Source organism: Caenorhabditis briggsae, assembly GCF_000004555.2.
Source record: "Caenorhabditis briggsae complete genome, chrIII, whole genome shotgun sequence".
NCBI classification, from domain to species: Eukaryota; Metazoa; Nematoda; class Chromadorea; order Rhabditida; family Rhabditidae; genus Caenorhabditis; species Caenorhabditis briggsae.
Window position 1 is genome coordinate 10,259,086 of NC_013490.2, and position 21,793 is coordinate 10,280,878.

General features: G+C 39.8%; 5 protein-coding genes across 5 annotated transcripts; 3 read left to right on the plus strand and 2 right to left on the minus strand.

Annotated features, from left to right (window-relative positions):
- Window positions 1-600: 600 nt before the first annotated feature.
- On the minus strand, window positions 601-5,337 carry Cbr-unc-32 (the record flags this gene model as incomplete). Its single annotated transcript, XM_045244334.1, has 12 exons — window positions 601-687; window positions 733-1,152; window positions 1,269-1,418; window positions 1,732-1,854; window positions 1,966-3,223; window positions 3,270-3,479; window positions 3,639-3,760; window positions 4,048-4,074; window positions 4,738-4,866; window positions 4,913-5,010; window positions 5,060-5,138; window positions 5,179-5,337. The coding sequence occupies 12 exons, from the start codon at window positions 5,335-5,337 to the stop codon at window positions 601-603; spliced, it is 2,862 nt and encodes a 953-aa protein (XP_045093333.1).
- A 1,775-nt stretch (window positions 5,338-7,112) lies between these two features.
- Cbr-lin-9 lies at window positions 7,113-11,433 on the plus strand (the record flags this gene model as incomplete). The annotated part of the gene is made up of 9 exons (XM_045244335.1): window positions 7,113-7,169; window positions 7,222-7,340; window positions 7,389-8,121; window positions 8,175-8,333; window positions 10,211-10,372; window positions 10,405-10,617; window positions 10,665-10,772; window positions 10,829-10,978; window positions 11,209-11,433. 9 exons carry the CDS (start codon window positions 7,113-7,115, stop codon window positions 11,431-11,433), a joined length of 1,926 nt encoding a protein of 641 aa, XP_045093332.1.
- Window positions 11,434-11,876: 443 nt separating this feature from the next.
- CBG26016 lies at window positions 11,877-12,236 on the plus strand (the record flags this gene model as incomplete). Its single annotated transcript, XM_045244336.1, has 2 exons — window positions 11,877-12,035; window positions 12,084-12,236. 2 exons carry the CDS (start codon window positions 11,877-11,879, stop codon window positions 12,234-12,236), a joined length of 312 nt encoding a protein of 103 aa, XP_045098586.1.
- A 191-nt stretch (window positions 12,237-12,427) lies between these two features.
- On the minus strand, window positions 12,428-14,666 carry CBG06877 (the record flags this gene model as incomplete). The annotated part of the gene is made up of 5 exons (XM_002642418.2): window positions 12,428-12,611; window positions 12,808-13,076; window positions 13,124-13,482; window positions 14,390-14,479; window positions 14,531-14,666. 5 exons carry the CDS (start codon window positions 14,664-14,666, stop codon window positions 12,428-12,430), a joined length of 1,038 nt encoding a protein of 345 aa, XP_002642464.2.
- Window positions 14,667-15,647: 981 nt separating this feature from the next.
- CBG06875 lies at window positions 15,648-16,681 on the plus strand (the record flags this gene model as incomplete). The annotated part of the gene is made up of 2 exons (XM_002642417.1): window positions 15,648-16,236; window positions 16,338-16,681. The coding sequence occupies 2 exons, from the start codon at window positions 15,648-15,650 to the stop codon at window positions 16,679-16,681; spliced, it is 933 nt and encodes a 310-aa protein (XP_002642463.1).
- Window positions 16,682-21,793: the final 5,112 nt, after the last annotated feature.

Here is a 21,793-nt window from a genome sequence, read left to right on the forward strand (position 1 = left end):
TAATTTTTGGTATTACCATTCAGAATTTCACTGGTAACTTTTTAGACATAGATTTTTCTACAACTTATTTATTCAACGGTTAGTGGTGGCCACAATTAAAGACAATCGACAATCGAAAAATCGAGAAGGAAAGAAAAAAGGAATCGAGTGAAAGAGGATAATTTACTACTGAAGAAAGGATTAGAAATTTGGCAATAGAAAGGTTGAAGCCGAGAGGAAAGAATAAATTAAAATTATAGTAGCAATACATAAAAATAAATCATCATCATCACAATACGAATGTTTCTATAGATTAGAATGGAACATGACTGGAAAGAAAGAGAGAGAAATAGACGGACACAAGAGAAAAAAAAAGAAAAATGCTTCTGATTTTTTTGTTGTTGTTGTTGAAAAACAAGAAAGTCACCGAAGAAGGGGGAAAAGAGATGGCGGAATGGGAAAAAGGGGAGGAGCTCTATGCACAAACACAAAAATAGACATAAAAAAGAGAGGACACAACACGACACTAAACATAGTTCAGGTGATAGAAGAAATTAAACTAAAACGGGAAAGAGAGAAGAATTTGAATTTGTCGAATGTCGATGTCATGAAGATCCTCTCTTAAAGATTCTCTTCGGCTTCTCGTTCTTCGGCCAAAATCCTTTCGAACGAGAATGGAGCGAATTCGTATCCGAGACCTCCGTAGAACTTGGATTGGAATTCGACCCTGGAAAATCAAATTTTTAGGATTACAGTAACTACAGTAGTTTTTTTTGCTTGCCAATGAAGACGAAGAGCGTGAAGGAACGCTGAGAGACCTTCCATAAGAACCAAGATGAACACCGAAAGCGATCCAAATATGAAGAACAGAATATACGTGGCTACAGCTCCTGCGTAGCCATCCAACACAAATGCATTACGGAATACCATCGTCCAGAGAACATCCGAAAGTTGAGCGTGAGCCAACGAGAGAGCCCACAAACGAAGGTACGAGGCAGTGTGAGAAACACATCCAAGAACGAATTCAATGGTGTGAATCGCCTGATAAACCATCACATCTCCCATTTCCAATGGTCCATCTCCGTGTCCGTGTCCATGTCCGGCGGGTTTTGGCGTCTGTTCTGGAGCGTGAACCACTTCGGCGTCATCTTGAGCAATATCAGCGCGGACGCTCTGGAAATTCTGTTATTTTTGAGATTAATTAAGAGGTGGAGAAGAAAAAAACGAAATAGTGCAAAAATCCATTAAGAAGTGAAATCATGCAACACCACCATTCCCAATAGTGATACCTGACTCGTTGACGCTCCTCCTCCACTTCCTCCAAGGGTACTGTATCTCGTCTGTTTCTTTTCCCGTTGATATAAAAGCCATGGTTTGGCGAATAACATAATAGGCACTTGGACGAGTGCCAAAATCACGAGTACGATTTCAATTGTAGCCTGGAATCATTGGTGTGGGTCGGCTGGCTCCAGAATCCAGAATCCAAAATCAAGATGACGTGTGGCCGGAGAGGTTTAAAGAAGAAGATGTTACACTGACGATACGATAAAAAAAACATGCGCAATAATAATCAGAACCTTTACCAGTGTTAGGCCCAATGGGGATTCTAGGGATCCGAAATGAATCAAAAATCACCAAACGACTACTCAAATTCACAGGGACGACACAACATGTATAAATATTAAAATTAAAGGGACAAAACGATTCAAAAACGGTGCGGGGGCGTGCTCTCTCGCCTATCAAATATCTCACCAATTGTCGATGACCCCCCTCGCGCCGTTCTTTTTCCTCTTTCCACAAGTAATACGGTTTGGCGAAGAGCATAACGGGAACGCACGCGATCGCGACCAGGACGAAAATCGTTTCGAAGAAGGACTAAAGTTTGGGATAATTGATTGATTTTAAAGAAAGTATTCGTCAGTGTTCATCGTCTTCTCTAACACCTTCCACGTCATCTGAACTTTGAATCAATTATTAATCTCTTACCTGCCCTGGATACCAGGTGCTCAGCCAACACTGCGGAACGATGTTTCCTTCTTCATCCACGAATCCAGCATTGCGACTTTTCATCATGAACATATTGATAAGTCCGATAAGAAGAGATGGAGCACAGTTGGTTCCGGGATAAGTGTATCCTAGTACCGATCCAGGAGCCGATCCGAAGAACAACCATTTGGCGAGAATTTGAATGCATAAATAGATGAAAATCGAGGAGAGGAAGATCATTTGTGGGATGAACATGTATTTGACATCCAAATCCGATTTGAAATATGTGAAATTTTTATACGAAAGCAACACTCCGAATGTCATTTGAGCGATTCCGAAGAGCACAGACATTTTCATTTTCATCGAGTTCAAGAAAGAGAGCTTGTTTCCTTCCGCAAGATTCCAGACTGGATCCACTCCAATTGGATACGGATTTCCATCGTAAGCCAACTCGGGAACCAACATCCATTGAGCTTCTGATGCCTTTTCTCCTTTTTCCAATACATCATCAATATATTCATGACGGATTGAATTGGTCCAGGACGATCCAAAAGCGTTGACACTTTTCGAGAAGATGTCATTGTACATGAATCCAGTGTAAATCGAAAAGACACCCATCAAGAAGATGACATATCTTCCTCCGAAGAACGTCTGGAAGATCTCATCCTTAATCCGTGCGGCCTCCAATTGTTTCTCTTTGAGAATAAAGAACAACGCGGCAAGGAACATGATCACTCCATGTCCCATATCACCAAACATAACGGCGAATAGGAATGGGAATGAGATCATTGTGTATGGAGATGGATTGATCTCACGATATGTGGCAATTCCGTAAGCATCTACAATGTTCTGGAATCCTTTTGTGAATTTGTTGGTTTTATTATAAGTGGGCGGAGCTTCGTGAGTTTCCATGCGATTCAAAATCGATGGAACTTGAGATCCACTCTCATCAGTTCCTCTCTTCAATGCCATCTTGATTCGATCCAGCTCGGCAATCGGGCACCACACCTCGGCGATCAGACATTTTTGTGTGACGTCGATGTTGAAAAAATTGAGAGTATGGTAGATGGATTTGATCTTTCGGACCTTCGTCAGCCACATTCTAACGTTCTTTGAAGCAGCGACGAGAACACGATGACGATGATCTTGGGTCTGGCCGAGGACGGTTTTAAGATCCTCAATACGGGTCATCACACCAATCGACATCTCTCGACGCTCTTGTGGAGTATCTGGGCATGGGTAGAGGGTGGCACGGAATCTGAAATACTTTTGATATAGCAAATCGATTCTAGATCCCTACTCACCCTTCACAAATCTTCTTGACTTTAGTTTTCAATTGATCTCCCTGGAAGAAGATGATGAAGACACATTTATTAACTGGATCTCCAGTAACGGTGTCGTTGAGCACATCGTCGATTTCACTGGTTCGAAGGAACACATTTCCACGGCACGCTCTCCAAAGAAGACGTTCGAATGCAGGAAGACGTTCACGCTGAATCACACCAGCGACAAATCTGAAACGGGAATATTTTTGGTGAGAATTGGGATTCGGGAACGAAAAAACTGAAAAAGCCAGGACGACGCGCTTTGAAAAAAGAACAAAAGAGCTATAGAGCATCACCACCATCATCACACAAAAAAGGGGGACAAGAAGAAGACAATAAGGATCCTACCGTAATTGAAGCTTCAATGGTGACATAGCATCGCTGAATCTGGCTGATAACTCTTCCTCATCTGCACTCAACACATCTCCGATTCCCGAATTTTCCGCCGACGATGCAATCATGTCTTCGTGCTGCAGATAGAACAAAGCCTTACAAAAACCACAAAAACTACATGAAAATATTGATTTGTTGAGGGGATACAGTATACCTGTTTCCAAGTAGCATAAATTCTGAATTCTGGCACACCAAAAAGATAAATAGATAGATGAAGAAGGGCGGAATCAAGCAAGAAGGAGTATCATGCAAGAAAAAACGGATAACACAACGTCCAGTCTCACCCAAAATTGGCAAACGGAGCACTGCCGGCAACCGCGTGTTGAGTCAGCTCGAGGCCCTCTTCGGATTCCATGGCACCTGCCGGTGGCAGCATTTCCCCAGTTCCAGCCTAGAGAGGATGTGTTAGTTAAGAATTCAGGAGAAAGGTGGGAATAGAAAAAGGTGGAAAGAAGAGGAGGAGGATGGGAAAAAAGATAGGAATTTAGGATCTTGAGAGTAGAGAGACCCCATAACAACCATAGGAACACAACATTATAGATAGAAGAATGGGACAAGCAATAGGACAAGAACACAAGCTACAAAATGGTGAGACGGTGGTGATGCGCTGTCTTTCTCTCTGGCTTTTTCAGTACAGTACACCCCCATACCCGAGTCGGAGCATCGCCGCTTGTGCCGAAAAGTGTCGCATCGAATCATCCTCATTATCTCCGATATCGATTAATGGAGACTGCTCTTCTGTAGATCCTCCGCTTCTGCCTCCACCACCTTCCAGAATCCGCCACCGATCATGATCAACCTGTGGGATATATGAACCAAGTGTTGTGATAGTGAGAGCATTCTAGTACTAAGAAGGTACAATACAACGTCTACACTACTCAAAAATATTGTGGTTCTCCTTTTTAATTGTCTTGGACTACAAACTACATAAAAAGCATGCCAGAATTATCAGAAATATCTATTAGATAGAGGAAATTTTGTGTGAGAATTAGAGAAAAAGAGAGAGGGTTATAGGAAAATCAAAATTTCAACAAATTTGAAATCAAAAACCAACCTCCTCAAAGAAAGTTTGAGTTTTTCTTAGAATATGCTTCAGCTCGGTGAGTTCCGAGAAGTTCTTTTTGAGTGTCTCTTCGTTTTTGTTCACTTCGCGAAGCTCGTTTTCGAGTTTTTCGAATGTGGCCTAGAAAATTATTAGTTTTAAGGAATTTTGGTTTCTTGAAGAGCACCTCTAAATCAATCATCTCTCTTGGCAACGGCGCATCGGGATTCTCGCCGGTGTCTAGCATTGGAATCTGATCTTTTTTGATTTCACGCTCCAGGAATCCTAAAATTTAAAATTTCGTTCTCGAAATCATAGAAATTTAAATACTCACTCAATTTCCTTTCCATCTCATCACATCGTCTCACCTCGTTCACATATTTTCGTTGGAAAGAGCTGACGTCTGGGTTTAACTGAAGCAAAATTTAATGAGTAAGAGATTTCACTCAAAGCACTCACATCACGAAACTGCACGAGTCCCAGCTCTCCCAACTCGGCAACACACTGATAAGAGGCATCGGATTGAAGATAGAGCTGTGCCAAACACATCTGCTCACTTCGGTAGATGCCTGGCTCTTGTGGCTCCTCGCCAGGAGTCACGTAATCACCCATCTTGTCGTTTACTGGAAAAATATGGCTTAAAAGAATTCTGAAGCAAAAAATAGAAAACGTGAGAAAAAAGAGCATGAAGACCAGGACCGAAGACCAGATATTGATGGAGCCCCAATAGCAAGGGGCCGGAGAAAGAGTGCGGAGCGCGTGGAGAGAGGGATCGATACGGAGCAGGGGAGCATGAGCAGCAACAGGAAAAGAAAGAAAGAAAGGCGGGAAATAGGAAAAAAAGAATTTTCGACGACAATATTCATTTTGTATGTAATTTCCTAGAAAACATGACTAATTGCATTGCGCAATCTGGGTGAATCGATCTATCCCGAAAAGACACGTCATTGACGATAGAGCGCACGATTCCTCTGGATTTGTTCAGAGACGCAGAGAAGCAGAAATTACTGCTTTGAGGTGGCAAATTAAAAAAAAGAAATTACATGAGGAAATACATGAGGAAGAAAAGACGTAGAGGACCGGTTTTCAACCCAGATGTCTTTTCCCCGCAATGTTTAAACACCTAGAAACCCCTAGCGGGCGGCAGTCAATGTTTAGAAAAACCACCAAAACATAAACATTTGGCTCAATTTTCGTTTGAAATCGATGAGAATTCGAAACAAAACTTGAATTAATATATTACTGAAGTGCGGAGCACAATTGGGGGTGAGATTGAGAGCAATATGAACCTGATAACGGGAGAAACAGAATGATAAGATAAAGTTCTTGCAAGAGAGAGGTCAACCATAGCTTTATAGATAGAAAAACGTCTGATAGGGAAATATCAATCAGCTAAAAAAAAGCAACGTCTTTTAAAAAACCGGTTTAGTGTGTGAACATTCTGTGTGGGCGGAAGAAAAGAGAAAGAAGAAGAACACATAAAAATGAAAAAAATTCCAGCTCGTAAAACGACATTAAAGGTGCAAAGCTTGCGATGTGAATGGGCTTTCGAAACGAAAACTAAGTGTACTGTATTTTTTACAGGTGATGATCAATTTTGCTGACAGAAAAAAAAAATTTTCATTTAATTTTAGAAAAACAAATCATTGATTTATAACTGGAAACTTAATAGCTAATAGCTAAATAGCTGAAAACCGCTCGAATCACAAAAATCGGCGAAAAATGTTTTTGTGTGCACAGGAAAAAATATTTCAACCGTTTTATCAAAAGTGAGGAAGGGAAACACATGTGTGACAAACAGAAAAGACAAAATATGAGTCACATGAACGAACAGTATTAACAAAAAAAAACAAAGGAATAGAAATACAGAAACTCTGATATTTTCATTCCCGTGATGAGAATCAAATCTAGATATCTATTTGACAAATGTCCAAAAACTGATGAATGATTAATAAAAACAGGTTCCCATATAAAGTGATTTCCTGAACTTTAGAAGATCAATTTTCGACTGATAGAAAAAGAAAAATCTTTAGAATAGTGCTGATCCACAAAAGGAATGTCACGACGTTAGACTGCTGTCAAACAGTCCTCTCCTTTCACTCTCTCCGCTCTTCTATCCGTCATTTTTTCTCTTCTTGTCCCCCTTTTCACCCTCCTTCAACAGCTGCAGCAGCAAACACAACATTGCCCCTCACCGTACTCACTGACACACTCTATGTCAAATCGTTGCGAGACCCGCTAGATGTTTGAAAGCGGCGGTTGGTCGCGGGGAAAAAAACCCGCCAGTTCAAAGTTTTTTTTCCGTTTCTCTTGGCGCGCGCGTGCATCGATTTCTGTGCTTATGCGCGCCCGGTTCAAATATAAATTTCGAGAAGTTTCAGAGTAAAATGTCGTCTGCAGTGAGGAGTCCGCGTAAAAAAGTGGCTAGTGACACTTCCGATCCGGTTAGTTAGCTCGGGATTATTGATTAATGATGATTTGGGAATGTAATTATAGGATCGCACGAGTTCTCCGTATAGTCTTCGAGAGACTGCAAAAGTGCCATCGAGATATCGAGATGATGACGTGTACCTATCGCCGACTCGACAAATAAAAAGGACTGGATCTCCGAAAAAGTAGGAGTACCTCTTGTCCTATCAAAAACCGAAAAATCCCGATTTCAGATCTCCTTCAAAACGTCTCAATGGAGGCCGAGACTCACCAGCTGTGCATAGCTTAACCCGTAACTCCAGTCTAACAATGCTAGCACAAGCCGCTCTTGACTACGAGTCAACCAGTAATTCATTGGATTTTATTCCTAAAGAAGAGCAACGTCGTCCAACTAGAAGAGCTCTGGCACTCTCTCCACCACTAACTTCTTCTTCAAATGATATGAATAAAGAGTTGGAGATGTTAGAAATGCAGCAGAATATGGTTGCCGGGCTGGATGATTTGAATAATCCTGATAACATGACAAACGAGGCATTGGAGCATAGAGACAGTCAAACATTCTTCAATATGTTCTCAACCGATCAGGAAAGAAGTGCAATGATAAAACAATTCAAATCGTATAAAAATCAAACTAGCGAAGATGTCAGCACATATATGAGAGCCAATATCAAGAAGTTGTACAATCTGTTGCGATACAAAAAGGCTCGTCAATGGGTGATGTGTGAATTCTTCTATTCCGCGATGGATGAGCAGATTTTCAAGCAGGAAAACGAGTTTGCCAATATAATCAAAGAGAACTTTCCGAATCTCAAAAATTGGAATTTGACACGTGTCGAGTGGAGAGCCATCCGAAAGATGCTTGGAAAGCCTCGCAGATGCTCCAAAGTGTTCTTTGAAGAGGAACGAATGTATTTGGAGGAGAAACGAATGAAGATTCGAAGTGTTTATGAAGGAAGCTATTTGAATGTAAGGCTTATTATTGTCTTTTCGATAGAAAATTCGAAAGTTTTAAATTTTAGGATCCATCAATCGATCTCAAGGATCTTCCGGCGAAGTTGCCACGTCAAATGATTGTTGGAAATCGGGTGTTCGCACGAATAAGACAACCGTACGATGGAATATATTCAGGATTTATTGATGCTGTTGTTCCGAAAGGATTCAGAATTGTTTTTGACAAGGTTTGTTCAAAATTAAAATAGTTGGTTTTTTCAGAAGGCCAGATTCCAGGACTCTGTGTATCTCAGAATCCGAGGGATTAAGAATCCAGAATGTTCCGTAATTCTGAGTAAAAATACTGTAAAATCTCGAAATTTTAGTTCAAATCCGGAAAAATGTTTACTTCAGAATCTCTTAAAATCGGTTCCTCAGAACCTCAATTTTTTGTAAACTAGGTTTATCAGACTTTGGGAATTCAAAATTTAAAAAAGCAGTGAAAAACTTTGACTACTTTCCGCAAATCTTGAAAACCTGAATTCAACAAGTTACATGGCTCAGATTTTCACAATAATTAAAGCACAGAATTTGGTAGCTTTTGACTTTCACAACCTCTCAAAGCATATCGTAAACACTCTTATATTAGGTTGGCGGGAAAGTCTTTGTCACTCTGTTTGTTTAATCACTGTTCTCGTATATGGAGGCTGTGTATGATATCGACTCTAGTGAATAACAAGGTGATAAGAACCTTCCATATAAACAAGTCCCCATCTCCTTCCCTGCTCCTCATCTGTAATTGAAACGATATGTTTGTTCCCACTGCTATTCACATCAGACATGTTTTGATTTACCTCTTCCTATCTCACACCACGATGAAGGATTCGGAAACTTTCTTGAAGAATGTGTACAACACACATGCCCCTCACTACAATACTATTCGCAATTGGTTCCATCGTTTCGAAAAAGATGACTTCTCGCTCGATGAAAAGGATCGCTCTGGGAGACCCCGTGAGTTGGATTTGGACAAGCTGAAGCACGCATTGCAATCGGATCCATTTCAATCTAGCCGTGAACTAGCTGTCACATTCGGAGTTCACCATAGCACAGTCCTTGAAGGTTTGAAGTCTCTTGGAATGAGAAAACTTTTTGGTCGATTCATACCTCATCACCTGACTCAAGCCAACCTTGACCGCCGAGTCGACGATTCGATTACTCTTCTCACTCTCCACGCGGGCGATCGATGGCTGGACCGGCTAATAACCGGAGATGAGAAGTGGGTCTTCTACGATAATCACCACAGGAAATCCCAGTGGGTTGGAGAAGGAGAGAGCCCACAGGATGTCCCAAAACCCGACCTTCATCCGAAAAAAGTTATGCTCTCTGTGTGGTGGGGAGTGGACGGCCCCATCTACTGGGAACTTCTGCCCGAGGGCAAAACAATAACTGGAGACCTCTACACTACTCAACTACGAAACCTCAAGAAAGCAGTCGACCGTTCGGCCCTGAAAGACAAGAAAGTGTACTATCAACATGATAACGCTCGCCCACATGTTTCGAAACAAGTGAAGCAGGAGCTGATGGGATATGGATGGAATGTTCTCCCTCACCCCCCGTATTCTCCTGATCTTGCTCCTTCCGACTATTGGTTATTTGGCGATATGACACGTGCCTTCGAAGGAAGAAGCTTCAATTCCCGTGGAGCGGTCGAAGCGGCACTCAAACAATACTTTGCCTCACGCCCGGCTGGATTCTACCGCAATGGAATCCATAAATTGAGGGAACGTTGGAGACATGTTGTTGATAATGATGGACAATATAATTAATTATTCGGTTATTTTTTCTTTGAGAAATAAACTATTGAAAAAGTGACAAAGACTTTCCCGCCAACCTAATAATAGGCAGCCCGAGCCGCCAACTTTTAGCTCACATATCCCGGTTCCTGTAAAAGATATTTAAAAGTGGTCAACTAACAAAATGTTTATCATAATAACACCCATTTTTTATCAGTTGACCACTATTCCATATCTTTTACACCAATCGAGATATGTGAGCTCAAAGTTGGAGGCTCTTGTGGCCTTCTATTAGTGTTCACTGTAATGAAAAATCAATTGCTCAATTCCAGCCCGACATTCCACCATCGCTTGTCAGTGACACCGAAGTGCTCCTCGACGGAAAAACCGACCTTCTGAGCATCGCTTACTTCATTGAACAAGCTAACTCGAAACTTCCCATCGGCGTTCGCCCATTCGTCGCCGCGGTTCGTGATCCGAATCGACCGCATCTGGTTCGCATGAACTTGTCGCTAGAAAATTAGAGAAGGGCGGTCCATTGAATGGGTTAGATGACGAGAGACTGACTGGAAAGAATCAGGAAATCGTTGGAAATTATCCATTGAAATTCATGGTCAATCTTGTTAATCTGACGAAACTGGTTGAGATTAAAAGAGGATTAATTAAGAATTTGACGGATTTGAATGTAGAAGCAGAGATGCAACATTTGACAAATGATAAGTATCCTATCAAATTCCAGGTCAGTTTTGAGTCATTTTCAAATTTCTAAATCTCTAAAAATTTCAGGAAAAGTACGCTAAGACCATCATCGATTTGGAGCATGTGAATCATCACATCGATGTTAATATGACCGGAATTCAGGATCATACAATGTACTTCTCATCGTCTAATGATGTAAGAAGGAATTTTCCAATAGCTCAGCTCTTTATAAATATCAAAAGCAATTTCAGATCTCCACGGCGAATATGAAACCAGAAGCGGTTCGAAAAGTGTGTTATCAACAGGCGGGACGATTTGTAGAGCACTGCAATCAAGGGTTAAACGTGGAGAATGTTCATGCGTTGACACTGATTCAAGCGTTGACTGCCGTCTTGTTACAGGTACAGTTTTTGGAAATTTGGAGGCGAATCTAATCTAATCTTGAAATTTCCGACATTTTTATACCCGTATTGAATGGGTTTGATGATTTTGAGTGTTTCGGGTTACTGTGGTTTTGAAAGTTCGCAAACACCGAATTTAAAAAAAAATTGAGGTAGGAGACCCACTAAAAATCGGGTAATATTCTCTCTTTTAGCTTCTAAAACCCTCTCCCAACTAATAATTATTCCAGGTCCGAACGATGGGAACCCAACGAATTTCGGCTGTCGATCTTCAATCTCTTGGAGACGTCATCACCGAAATCCGAAACCATATTCATCCTCGAAACGTGGCATTCTTCCAAGACTATGTGGAAGTTCATCTGAAGCAATTCCATTCGATTATGCTTGAAAGTGGAGCTCTCTCGTCGGGATCATCTGTATCTGCCATGACGTCTTCTTCGAATCGCAACAAATAATTCCCCTTTCTTCTTCTTCCCACCGGTCCCAATTTTTCAGTTTCTCACTCTATTTCTCTGCGTGCCTTTTGTCCTTTTCTCTTTTCATTGAGATCATGAGACCCGCCCGATTTTCTCAGTTTTTCTGATTGTTTCCCCGCCAAGCAAGACTCAAAACCTCGAACAAATGTGCCACACAAAATCCCATCATCAGTTCATTCGCTTCTATAAAATCAAAAAATCAAAACAAGCTCATTAGTCTTCTTTTTTTCTCTGCGCCTCCTTTATTCTTTTCCTCTCTAGCTCTTATTATTTCCTTTTCGGATCCAAGTGCATTTTGTACCTCTCTTCTATTAATTGCTCCGCCTCTTCCTTACTTTTTAAATTTGCTATTTACACTTTCAATTTTCACATACTTTGCCAGCTAGATTTTCTTATTTTATAAACGAATTTTTAGATAACCTATGGATTTCAAATTGTTTCTTCTATTCTTCTTTCTTGTTTCCCTAGTGTCTTCTGGAGCTGTGAAACGGGCGGTACATTCGTCTGGATGCCCCAAAAATGCGGAATACAAAGAGTGCACCAACATTTGCCCGGATAAGAGTTGTCAGAATTTCTTGACTGTGAGTTTAAAAACAATTAAAATTACAAAAAAAAAAGTGAAAATTCAGGTCTCCAGCTGCTTCTCTCTTCGTTGTGGACCACCGGCTTGTATGTGCAAAGAAGGACACGTGTATCTGAATGGAGAGGATAAGAATCAAGGATGTGTCAGAAGAGAGACATGCAGCAAATTGGAGAAAATCAGAAAGCAACCTGTTCCATGAAATTTTTTCTATAGAACTTTCTTTTTCGGGATCAATAAACTTTTAAATGCTAGATTTGAGAGTTTTTATCCAGCGATGATAATAGTTATGAAACAGAAATGGAACATGCTTTAAATTGAAAAAAAAACATGATAGCAAAGGTTATAGCAATCAATTTTTGAGAAATTCAGCGATACTATTCCCAAGTTGTGTCATGAAACTGGTCTTCCGATATCCATTGGGTTCATATTTTGGACTGGGATGAAGGTATGCCCCTCATTCATGCAGAGTCCAACAAAAGAATGGACTTCCGAACTCAGTGACAACAGCCTTATCGTTGGTGATGGGTTCTGAAATTTTGAATTTCTCGGAATTTTAAAGAAGATTGAAGATAAACTGACTAAAATAAATATCCAGCTTTTTCTTATATTTTTCCACAAAACTATCCATATAGAAGCCTTTCGGTGGAATGAATGTTCCAATTCCATCGACGAGATAGTAGATGATAAGAGTTGGATTATCAGCTTTTGCAATCACTTTAAACAACTGCCCATCAGTCTCCAACACTTGAATATCATCCGGTTTCTCCTACACTTTTTTTGCAGATGCTGCTTTTTGTTTCTCCTGATTTTCCCTCTTGTTCTCCTCATCCTTCGCAGTTTCCTCCATTTTATCGATTCGCATCATGCACAAAGCAACCAGTCCATCCAGTTGATAGTGTTGAGATTCGGTTTGAATCTCTTTTACCTCTTTTGAAGAATTTGGGAACTCCACGAAACCATCTCGCATGGAACTCAGAATATATCGGAAATAATAGGGATCTCGGTCGATGAAAATTGCACCTAACTCGTCTTTTTCGATCTGAAAAATTATTAAAAACTCGAACGGGCGATAATCTTGACTCCTACCGGTGCATTGGTCTCCAACATGGTTTTCAGCATTCCATCGTACTTGGCAAACGTGGCTTTTGTAGTTTGAAACACCATTCCGCCGATATTCAGCTTCAGAATATTCCCGAAAGATGTCGGTGCCCGATATGGAGTCGTCGGCACTGGAGAAGCACGTGGACTCGGAGTTCTGAAAAGCGAAAATTCGGGAATTTCGTACATAAATCCGCTAGTACGTTGTATTAGCGATCGATTCGGGCGTCGAAGATCGCAAATTTTTCTCGCGAAGCGATTCGTTCCAGTGCTGAAACGTTCTCCAATCGATCGACAAGCTTCCCGCTTTTGCGGAGAGTTCTTAGATGTTGGTAGCCATTTTTTAGCTGAAATATAATTTTTTTTTGCTTTTTCAATAAGTATTTGTGTAAAGTATCAGAGTAAACTGAAAAAAGTGCTGCGAAAGACGAATAAAAATAGAGACAAAAACAAGATTTTTCGCAAAATTCGATTTAGAAACTACCGTACCCTGAAGGCGCATAACGCAAAAGCTCTCATGGGTTTCGCAGCGAAAGGGTGTACTACTTCAGAATGGTGAGTTTTCGTTTCGAAAATTTAGAACAATAGTTGAAAACAGGTGATTATCGCTGCAGAAATAAAATAGGTCATTGCAATCGGCGACAAATATATGATTTATCCAGATATTACTCTCGTCCGAAATCAATGCACGTTGCGGCCGAAAATTTACTCAAAATCGCATTGTCGGTCGCACAGCGAAAAACAAATTGATGCATGCGCCTTTAAATACCGTACCTCAGACGTTTTTTATTTTGGTCCCTATTTGGCTGTTTTTTTCTATTTTATAAGAAAAATAAATTAAAGATTTATAAGAATTACACAAAATTAGACAGAAACAAGCGAAAAAATGAGAGAAATTTGAGAAAATTCGATAAATGTTGAGGTACTGTATTAAAGGCGCGTGCAATAATTTGAAAAATACAGTAAGGTTCTCTCTGTGGGAGCTAAGCTCCGCCCACCGTTGTTTTCTCGGCCGCAACGTGCATTGATTTCGGACAAGAGTAATAATTGCAATAGAAAAAGTATATGAAAAGTGGCCAATAAATGTGCAGTGACATAAAAATAAGTAATGACACAATATTTTTAACGGATTCTATTAGACAGCAACGGGCGGCGCTACTTTCTCAACGGATCGAAGAGTGAATTGGCTGAAAAAATTTTAATTATCGCTACAGTAATCCTACAGTAATCCAACAACATACAACAAAAGGATACTGTCGAAGTTTCTTCCGAGATTCTCGGTGACAACTTCTTCCACATCTTGAAGACGGATCACAGTAAACGGGAAGAAGTAGGTGACTTTTCCTGAAATTTCCAGAATTTTTTATCTGGTATCCCTATTTCTCTGTTTCGCACCTGTATACACTTTTCCAGTCCAGAGTTTGCATGCGACGTATTGTTCCTCTTGTGTGAAATAGACGTAATTCGGTTTGTCGGCTCGAAAAATGATGAGTGCTCTCAGGAAAAATACATAGATTGGAGAACATCTCATCGAAAGTTCCAATTGACTCTGAACATTTTATATTGAACGAATGATACCGTAAACTTTGAGTCAATGTATCATGGCTCCTGTACATGATATAAAAAAATAGTCAACAGATAAATTGTTTATCATAATATCCAAAACATTTCGTCAGTAAACACAGTTTTGACATCTCTCATAGGATCCTTGAAAAATGAGCTCAAACTTGACAGCGGGGGCTTCTATTGCAGCTTTTTCGGTATTCTGAAAAAAAGAACTCACCGGTTCATGACTTTGGTGGACCAAAAAGATGAAGACAGACAAGGGAATAGTCAAATGAAAATCAAGAAAATCACTTGGATGGAAGATATTCCAGGAAAGTTTATTCATGAAATATAGGAGAAAGATACTGACTGGACCAATTACTGCAGTACAGTGCACAAAGATCTGAAAACGTTATTAGACTCCGGACATTTGATTTCTAGTGTCTTGGTGTCTGGAGGTCAAAACTTTTGAATTCCAGGTTTTTAGAATTTTATATTTTTCTTGAATTATTGGATGTTTGACTTCCAGATTTCGTGTGTTCTTTTTTGTAGTTCTGAACTACTGGATTTTGAATTTGTTTAAGTGATACCAAATTTCGAATTTCCATCCCCTCGATGTGGAATGAAAACCTTTTTCAGGGAATAATCTAAACTTCCCATAATTCATAAAAATCTTCCCATAATTCAAAAAAATGGACCAACGAAAACATGTTCAGGTTTATGGGTCGTTAAAACAAAAAACTCGAAAATTTGTTCAGGAATGAAATGAGAAACACGAAAATCGACATAATTATCGTTTTTATTTCGCTTATTTATACAGGGTGGCCGATAAGTATAGGACGCTCGCTTTCAGCGTTCCCTGGCACGGTGCCAAGGGATATTTTCGAAAAATTTCGAAACTTTTCGAAAGTCCAGAGACTATATAAGTAAGCTTCTCAGTCATTTGTTCTCACTTCTCCATATCGCTATGAAAAGTTCTCCTCATCGTCCTTCCATTGAACTCTTGTTCAAGAGAGGCCTCGGAAGTGCTGAGATCGCTCGACGCCTTCAAATTTCGTCTTCGACGGTTCGAAACGTTGTCGCTGCTATCAAAAAGCGAGGAGATGCTTCTGAAGTAAAAAAAAGCGGACGTCCACGTTCTGTCAACACCCGGAATACTCGTGCAATCATCAAGAAACGGATCATTCGAAATGATGGATTGAGTCTCAATAGGATGGCGTCACAGCTTGGAATTGCCCGATCCACTGTCCAATCGATTGTCAAGAACGACTTGAAGCTCAAAAGTTACAAACTACGTCGTGGACAGTACCTCTCGGACAAATCGAAAGCGATGCGACTCGAAAAATGCCGAAAATTACTCCAGCACTTTCAAGTGCGCCGCGTCTCTGACGTTATCTGGACAGACGAGAAGATCTTCACTATTGAACCTCTTCCCAACCGTCAAAACCAGAGACAGTTATTGTCAAAGGATGACAGCATGTCTCCGAAACGTCGTCTTGCCCATAACCGCCTTTTCCCGAAAAGTGTCATGGTTTGGGCCGGTATCACGGCAACCGGTAAAACTCCGTTGGTTTTCATTGAAAGAAATGTGAAAATCAACTCGGAGGTGTACCAAAAGATTGTGTTGATGGATAATTTGTTACCCTGGGTCACTCAGCACTTTGCTGGCGGTCCATTTATCCTTCAACAAGACTGGGCACCGTCCCATGGCTCGAGATCGACATTGGCCGTCTTGGAGGCGCATTTCCCTGGATTCCTGGACAAGAACTTGTGGCCTGCTTCCAGCCCGGATCTCAATCCGATGGATTTCAGCGTTTGGGCATGTTGGAAGGGAAGATCGCGGGAAAAGTTTTTGCTACTGTCGATGACTTGAAGGCCGCTCTCGAGGTAGCATGGGCTTCGATCGACGACGGATACCTGCGGCGCACTGTCAATTCGGTGAAGAAACGTTTGAGAGCCTGTGTCAAAGCTCGTGGATCCAACTTCGAATTTCTCTTGTAAAATCAAATTTTCTGCTTATTTTTTGTTGTTTAATAAAGGTTGTTCTCGAAAAATCCTCAAATTGAAAAAATGGGAGCACTTTCAAAACGTCCTATACTTATCGGCCACCCTGTAGATAAAAGAGGAAAATATATTTTCCCATAAACTGGAATACCGTAGACCTTTAATACAAGCCATTCCATACACTCTTATAGCATAAAACCCATAACTTTCAACTTTGAGCCAATTTATCATGATTCCTGTGGAATATATGAAAATATGTCAACTGATAAAATGTTCATAATGTCATAATAAATAGTTTTATACCTTTTGATATTTTATGGAATCGAGATCAATTGGCTCAAAGTTAAATGTTATGGAGCCTTTCCATTACAGAGTTTACGGTACTCTGAAAATGGCAAAAGTGGGTTGTTACTGTGAAACAATCTAACTCAAAAGTCTACAGATTGGAAATGTTTTGATCTTTTAAGCCTGAAAATTTGCTCTGTTGTTCGAGAGGATGAATCCCACCCCCTGATCCAACTCACATCAGTCCATACAGAATCCAAATCGAGAGATCCTCCAAACAAAAGATACTCGGCTGCGACGAATTGAACCATTAAAAAGATTGTACACACAGACAAATAGTTTCTCAATAAATTCAATTTCTGCTGACTCGTGTATACAGTATTCCATAAATTGTGAATCAAGAGTGTGAGAAAGACCACAAAGACGTTGTAGACACCATAGATCCAGAAGAAGTGTTCGAGTTCTTTGTTTCCTTTGACGTAGACTAGATCATAAAGAATCCAAAAGGAGAATACAGGAATCGTGAATGCGGATAGTGTGAATGTTGGAAGAGATATGGTGGGGAACACCATATCTCTTCAAGGAGCTACAGTAACCAATTTTCTAAGGAATAGGAAGAGGTTTCTAGGAATTCAAAATTTGGGAAGGTATGAAAAAGGAAGAAGAGGCTCTCTCCTTTGGATCCGCCCATTTTTCTGCGTCTCTAAACATGTAATACTCTCTCGTTGTGCACATATTTAAATGGCTTTTTCGGGAAACCCAAATCGTTTGTTTCTGTCGGAAAATCATAATTGGAGAGAAAAAAAGAAATACGAGTAATGGGTATTTCATGGAATTTTGAACAAGGAAGTGAAATTCTCAGGTTACTGTAGCAGAATATATAACAAATAGTAGGATTATTATGAGATCCTTGATATAGTATCGATTTTTGGATTTGTGACGACGTGATTCATTGGTCCACAGTAAGCACATTTTTCAGTTGATTTTCGGTTAATTTGGATATTTACAGGAGTCTGGAGCTCGACTGTCAAGCTTCCGATCAATTTGAAAACGTTGAAAAGTGTAAAACAAACCTAAATTCAAAACTGCATTCATAACACTTTCCTAGCTTTTTAGCTATTTGCTAGTTTCTGAAAGACACATGTTTTTTCCGTGTTTCCAGTACAAAAACGGGCAAAAAGAGATGTTTTTCAGAAATCGACAATAGCTAAAAAACTAGGACATTTCAAAAATTCTGTGAATGCAAAGTTTTCAATCTATGTCTATTTTACACCCTCCGAAACTTTCAAAGTGATCGAAAACTTGACAGACATGCTCCAGACACCTGAAAATGGTCAAATTGGCCAAAAATCAACGGAAAAGTAAATTTTCGTTCTTCTTATTGCCAGGAACTGTATTTTATTGACGACATCATTTGTGTCAAATCTTCCTCCTAAAGCGGCACGAATTAGTTTGTCCTATTCATTAAATTTAACGTAGCCTAAGGATGGGCTTTTTGCAGAAAAACGAAATGAAAGGTGAGGAAATGGGAATTCTATGGTAATTCCAATAGTCAAGTTCCAGCAGTCTCCAGGATTCCGGCAATTTCAAGGACTTCAAGGACAACATCGAGGATGATCGTGGCTTGGATCGGACATGGAAGGAATAGGGAAACGAATTGAAAAGTGAGGAAGTGGTAATTCTATGGTAATTTCAATAAAGTCAAGTTACAGGAATCTCCAGGATTCCGGCAACTCCGAGGATGTCAAGGACAACATCAAGGATTGGCATTTCGCTTGGATCGGGTACGAATGGAATAGGACAACAAATTGAGAGGTGAGGAATTGGTAAAGTTACAATACCACGATAGTCGGGGGATGCAAAAAATACATTCTGAAAAATTTTTGCCGACTTTTGAGAAATCAGAAGTTGTAAATTTTGTTTTTGAGATTTAGAATTAACTTTGAATTTCGAGGTATTCAAAACTGAAGTTCTAAAATCTTGTTCAAAAGTTTTGATTTTCATTTTGCCTGTCAATTCGATCCAGAGTTCTATAAAAATTCTCGCTTACGAAATTTCTAATAACGAAAAGTTCACTGTTTTTCAACAAAATAAATTTAGGACTCCACTGACAAATGTGCCAACATCAACACACATCGGCTGCGACGAATCCTGTGGAAAATTGATACGGTAACAAAAATTAAACTTTTTCAAAAAATAAAAAAATATATATTTTCAGTGGGAGGCAATGGATCACTCGAACGTCAGCCGTCGCCAAGCCGTCGCACAGCCGCCAGGACTTGTGAACTTTGTGAACTTCCCTTTTTTGTTTGATAATTGATAATTTATTGATCAGGGGAAAATATGGCACAAAAGTTATAACGGGAGTTCTAGATAAAATCCCTAACGAGATGAACCTAGAGAATGGGGAAGAAAATGGTATACATGTAAGGTAGGCAAGATATTAAAAAAAAAAAGGGGAAAAGGTAAGCTAAAACCGGGTGATGGAAGATTGGATTAAGGTAGAAAATTGACCGGGAGTTAAAAATTGGGGAGTATTCCTTACAATTGCATTCCAAATAGGGGCGGTGGTGAAGAAGAAGTCATCGGTACATTTATCTGAGAGAATAAGGGTCATAGGTCTCCTAGGACAGTCGGAAATTCTTAAGAAAGAGGATAATTCTGGCATATAAGAGGCGTCACTAATCATTTTGTAAAGCAGCATAAGTTTAGATTTAAGTCTACGATGTCTGATAGAGAAGAGGTTGGGAAAGACGATCTTGATAAGAAGAGTATGAGATATTGCATTTCTGGAAGACTTTACGGGTGAAGAAACGGAGTGGTGATTCGAGTTTTTGAGAGAGTTTCGAATTGGGGGGAGGAGAATAGATTACTGAACAGTACTCAAGAAAGGGGAGTACGTAGGTTCTGAATAAGGGAAGGTAGAATGAGGGGTTGGAGGATTTGAAAGATTTCAAAAGTTGTTTGGATCGGAGAGGTGAACAGCAACCGATTTGTTTATGTGTTGGGTGAACTTAAGTTTGGAGTCGGTAATAAGTCCCAGATCACGAATATTGTCAGAAGACTCAATAGCTGAGGAGGAGATGAAAAGGGGAGCGTGCTTGTTTCTTGAACCAAGGCGTAGAAGAGAAGTCTTTGTATGAGCTAGAGGAAGCTTATTGTTTGTGGCCCAGGTATCTATAGTGTTGATTCCAGATTGTAGAAGGAAGGGATCATGGGAATAGAGATCATGGGAATAGAATTTTTCTTTTATCTCTTTTTGCTCTTTTTGCTTTTCCTTCTCGCGTTTTCCCTCCTCCGTTCGTTTCTCCGTGGTTCCTTCAAATTTTGACGCCTTCTGAGTTTTTTGTAGTTCTTCTCGTTTCCGTGTTTTGGGAAGTTTGGAGTCGGTCGATTAGGGTTATTTTCCAGAGTTGAGCAGAATCCCTTCTTCTGTCTCCTGCCCAAAAGTTTGCTAATTTTCACTGTTTTCCGTTGAAAATAGTCATCTTTAGTTTTCTAAAAAAAAGTACAGATTCATCGAAATGAGATAAACGGCTTGATACCAATCAAGTGCCAAAAGTTCCAGAAATAATACTGGGTGCACTTTTAAACGATTCCGCCCATTCGGATGAATCTGTACAGAAAAGTTGTCAACTACAAAGTGGAAGGTCTATTTTGATTAGTAGACCTGAAAGTTTTCAGCCGCCTTGAGCAATATCTACTATACATTTTAGACATCCAATTTTGACCACTTTCTAGGTAAAGTATTGAAACGAATACCGTATTTGCACTAATGAAAGCTCACTCATGCCATTTGAATTATCTCGGCACTTTCAAAAGAAATCGAAAAAATTTCAGAATTGATAAATTGTTAACCAAAATGTCATCAATATTTCATCAGTTGATAGATTTTTGATTTCTCTCCTAGGAACCGAGACAATTAACTAGGGAAGGCCGCAACTCGGGTGTGGCGATACGGGTGGTGACCTATATCATCTGAAAGCTGACATTTTCTTGATTCCAAATCTGTTTTCAAAAAGTGCTTTGTCGCGGTAGTTTTCGAGAAAATTGGGTCGAAAGTTTCGAAAACTGACGTGGATTTTCAATCTCATTTCCCTTCCTCACGTATATAGGTTTTGAAGCATTTAAACAATGTGGAAGCGTGGTCGAATGGTTAGTGAGGGAGGATATGAAGCGGGTACTCTCTGGCTCGACTCCCTCGAGCTGCTAAACTTTTTTTGAATTTTTTTTTGAATTTTTTCTTTCCGGTGACCGTATCTGACTTGTAAAAATGGACATAGGTTATCGAATCTCGTGAAACAACTTTTTATTTATTTATTCTCTTTGTTTTGAACTAATTCTAGTACATTAAAAAATTTCGAAAATTGAAAAAAATATCAAGGGGGTACCCCATGACGATTTTTTCAACAAAATTTTTTTTCGAAAAAAAGAGAAAACTTCTCCAGATTGTAGACACGCATACAAAATACGAATAACATTTGAATATCCCCAAATAAAGTCAATAATTCGAAGGGTACTCTCTGGTTCGACTCCCTCGAGCTGCTAAACTTTTTTTGAATTTTTTCTTCGTTTTTTTCCGGTGACTGTATCTGACTTCCATTTTGATTTTAACTGTTTTTCCTATTATTTTCAAAACTTTTTGTTTTCATCTATTTTTCCACAATTTTTAAAGGATTGTGATCCATTGAAGATTCTAGACAAACCGCATATTTTTGATTTTTCTCGAACTATTGTCATTGGTCTTTTTGGGCACGCTGATTACAGAACTGAAATCAGTTTTTCCACCCCGGCCCTGTGAAAAAAGTTATGAGTTATGAAAGT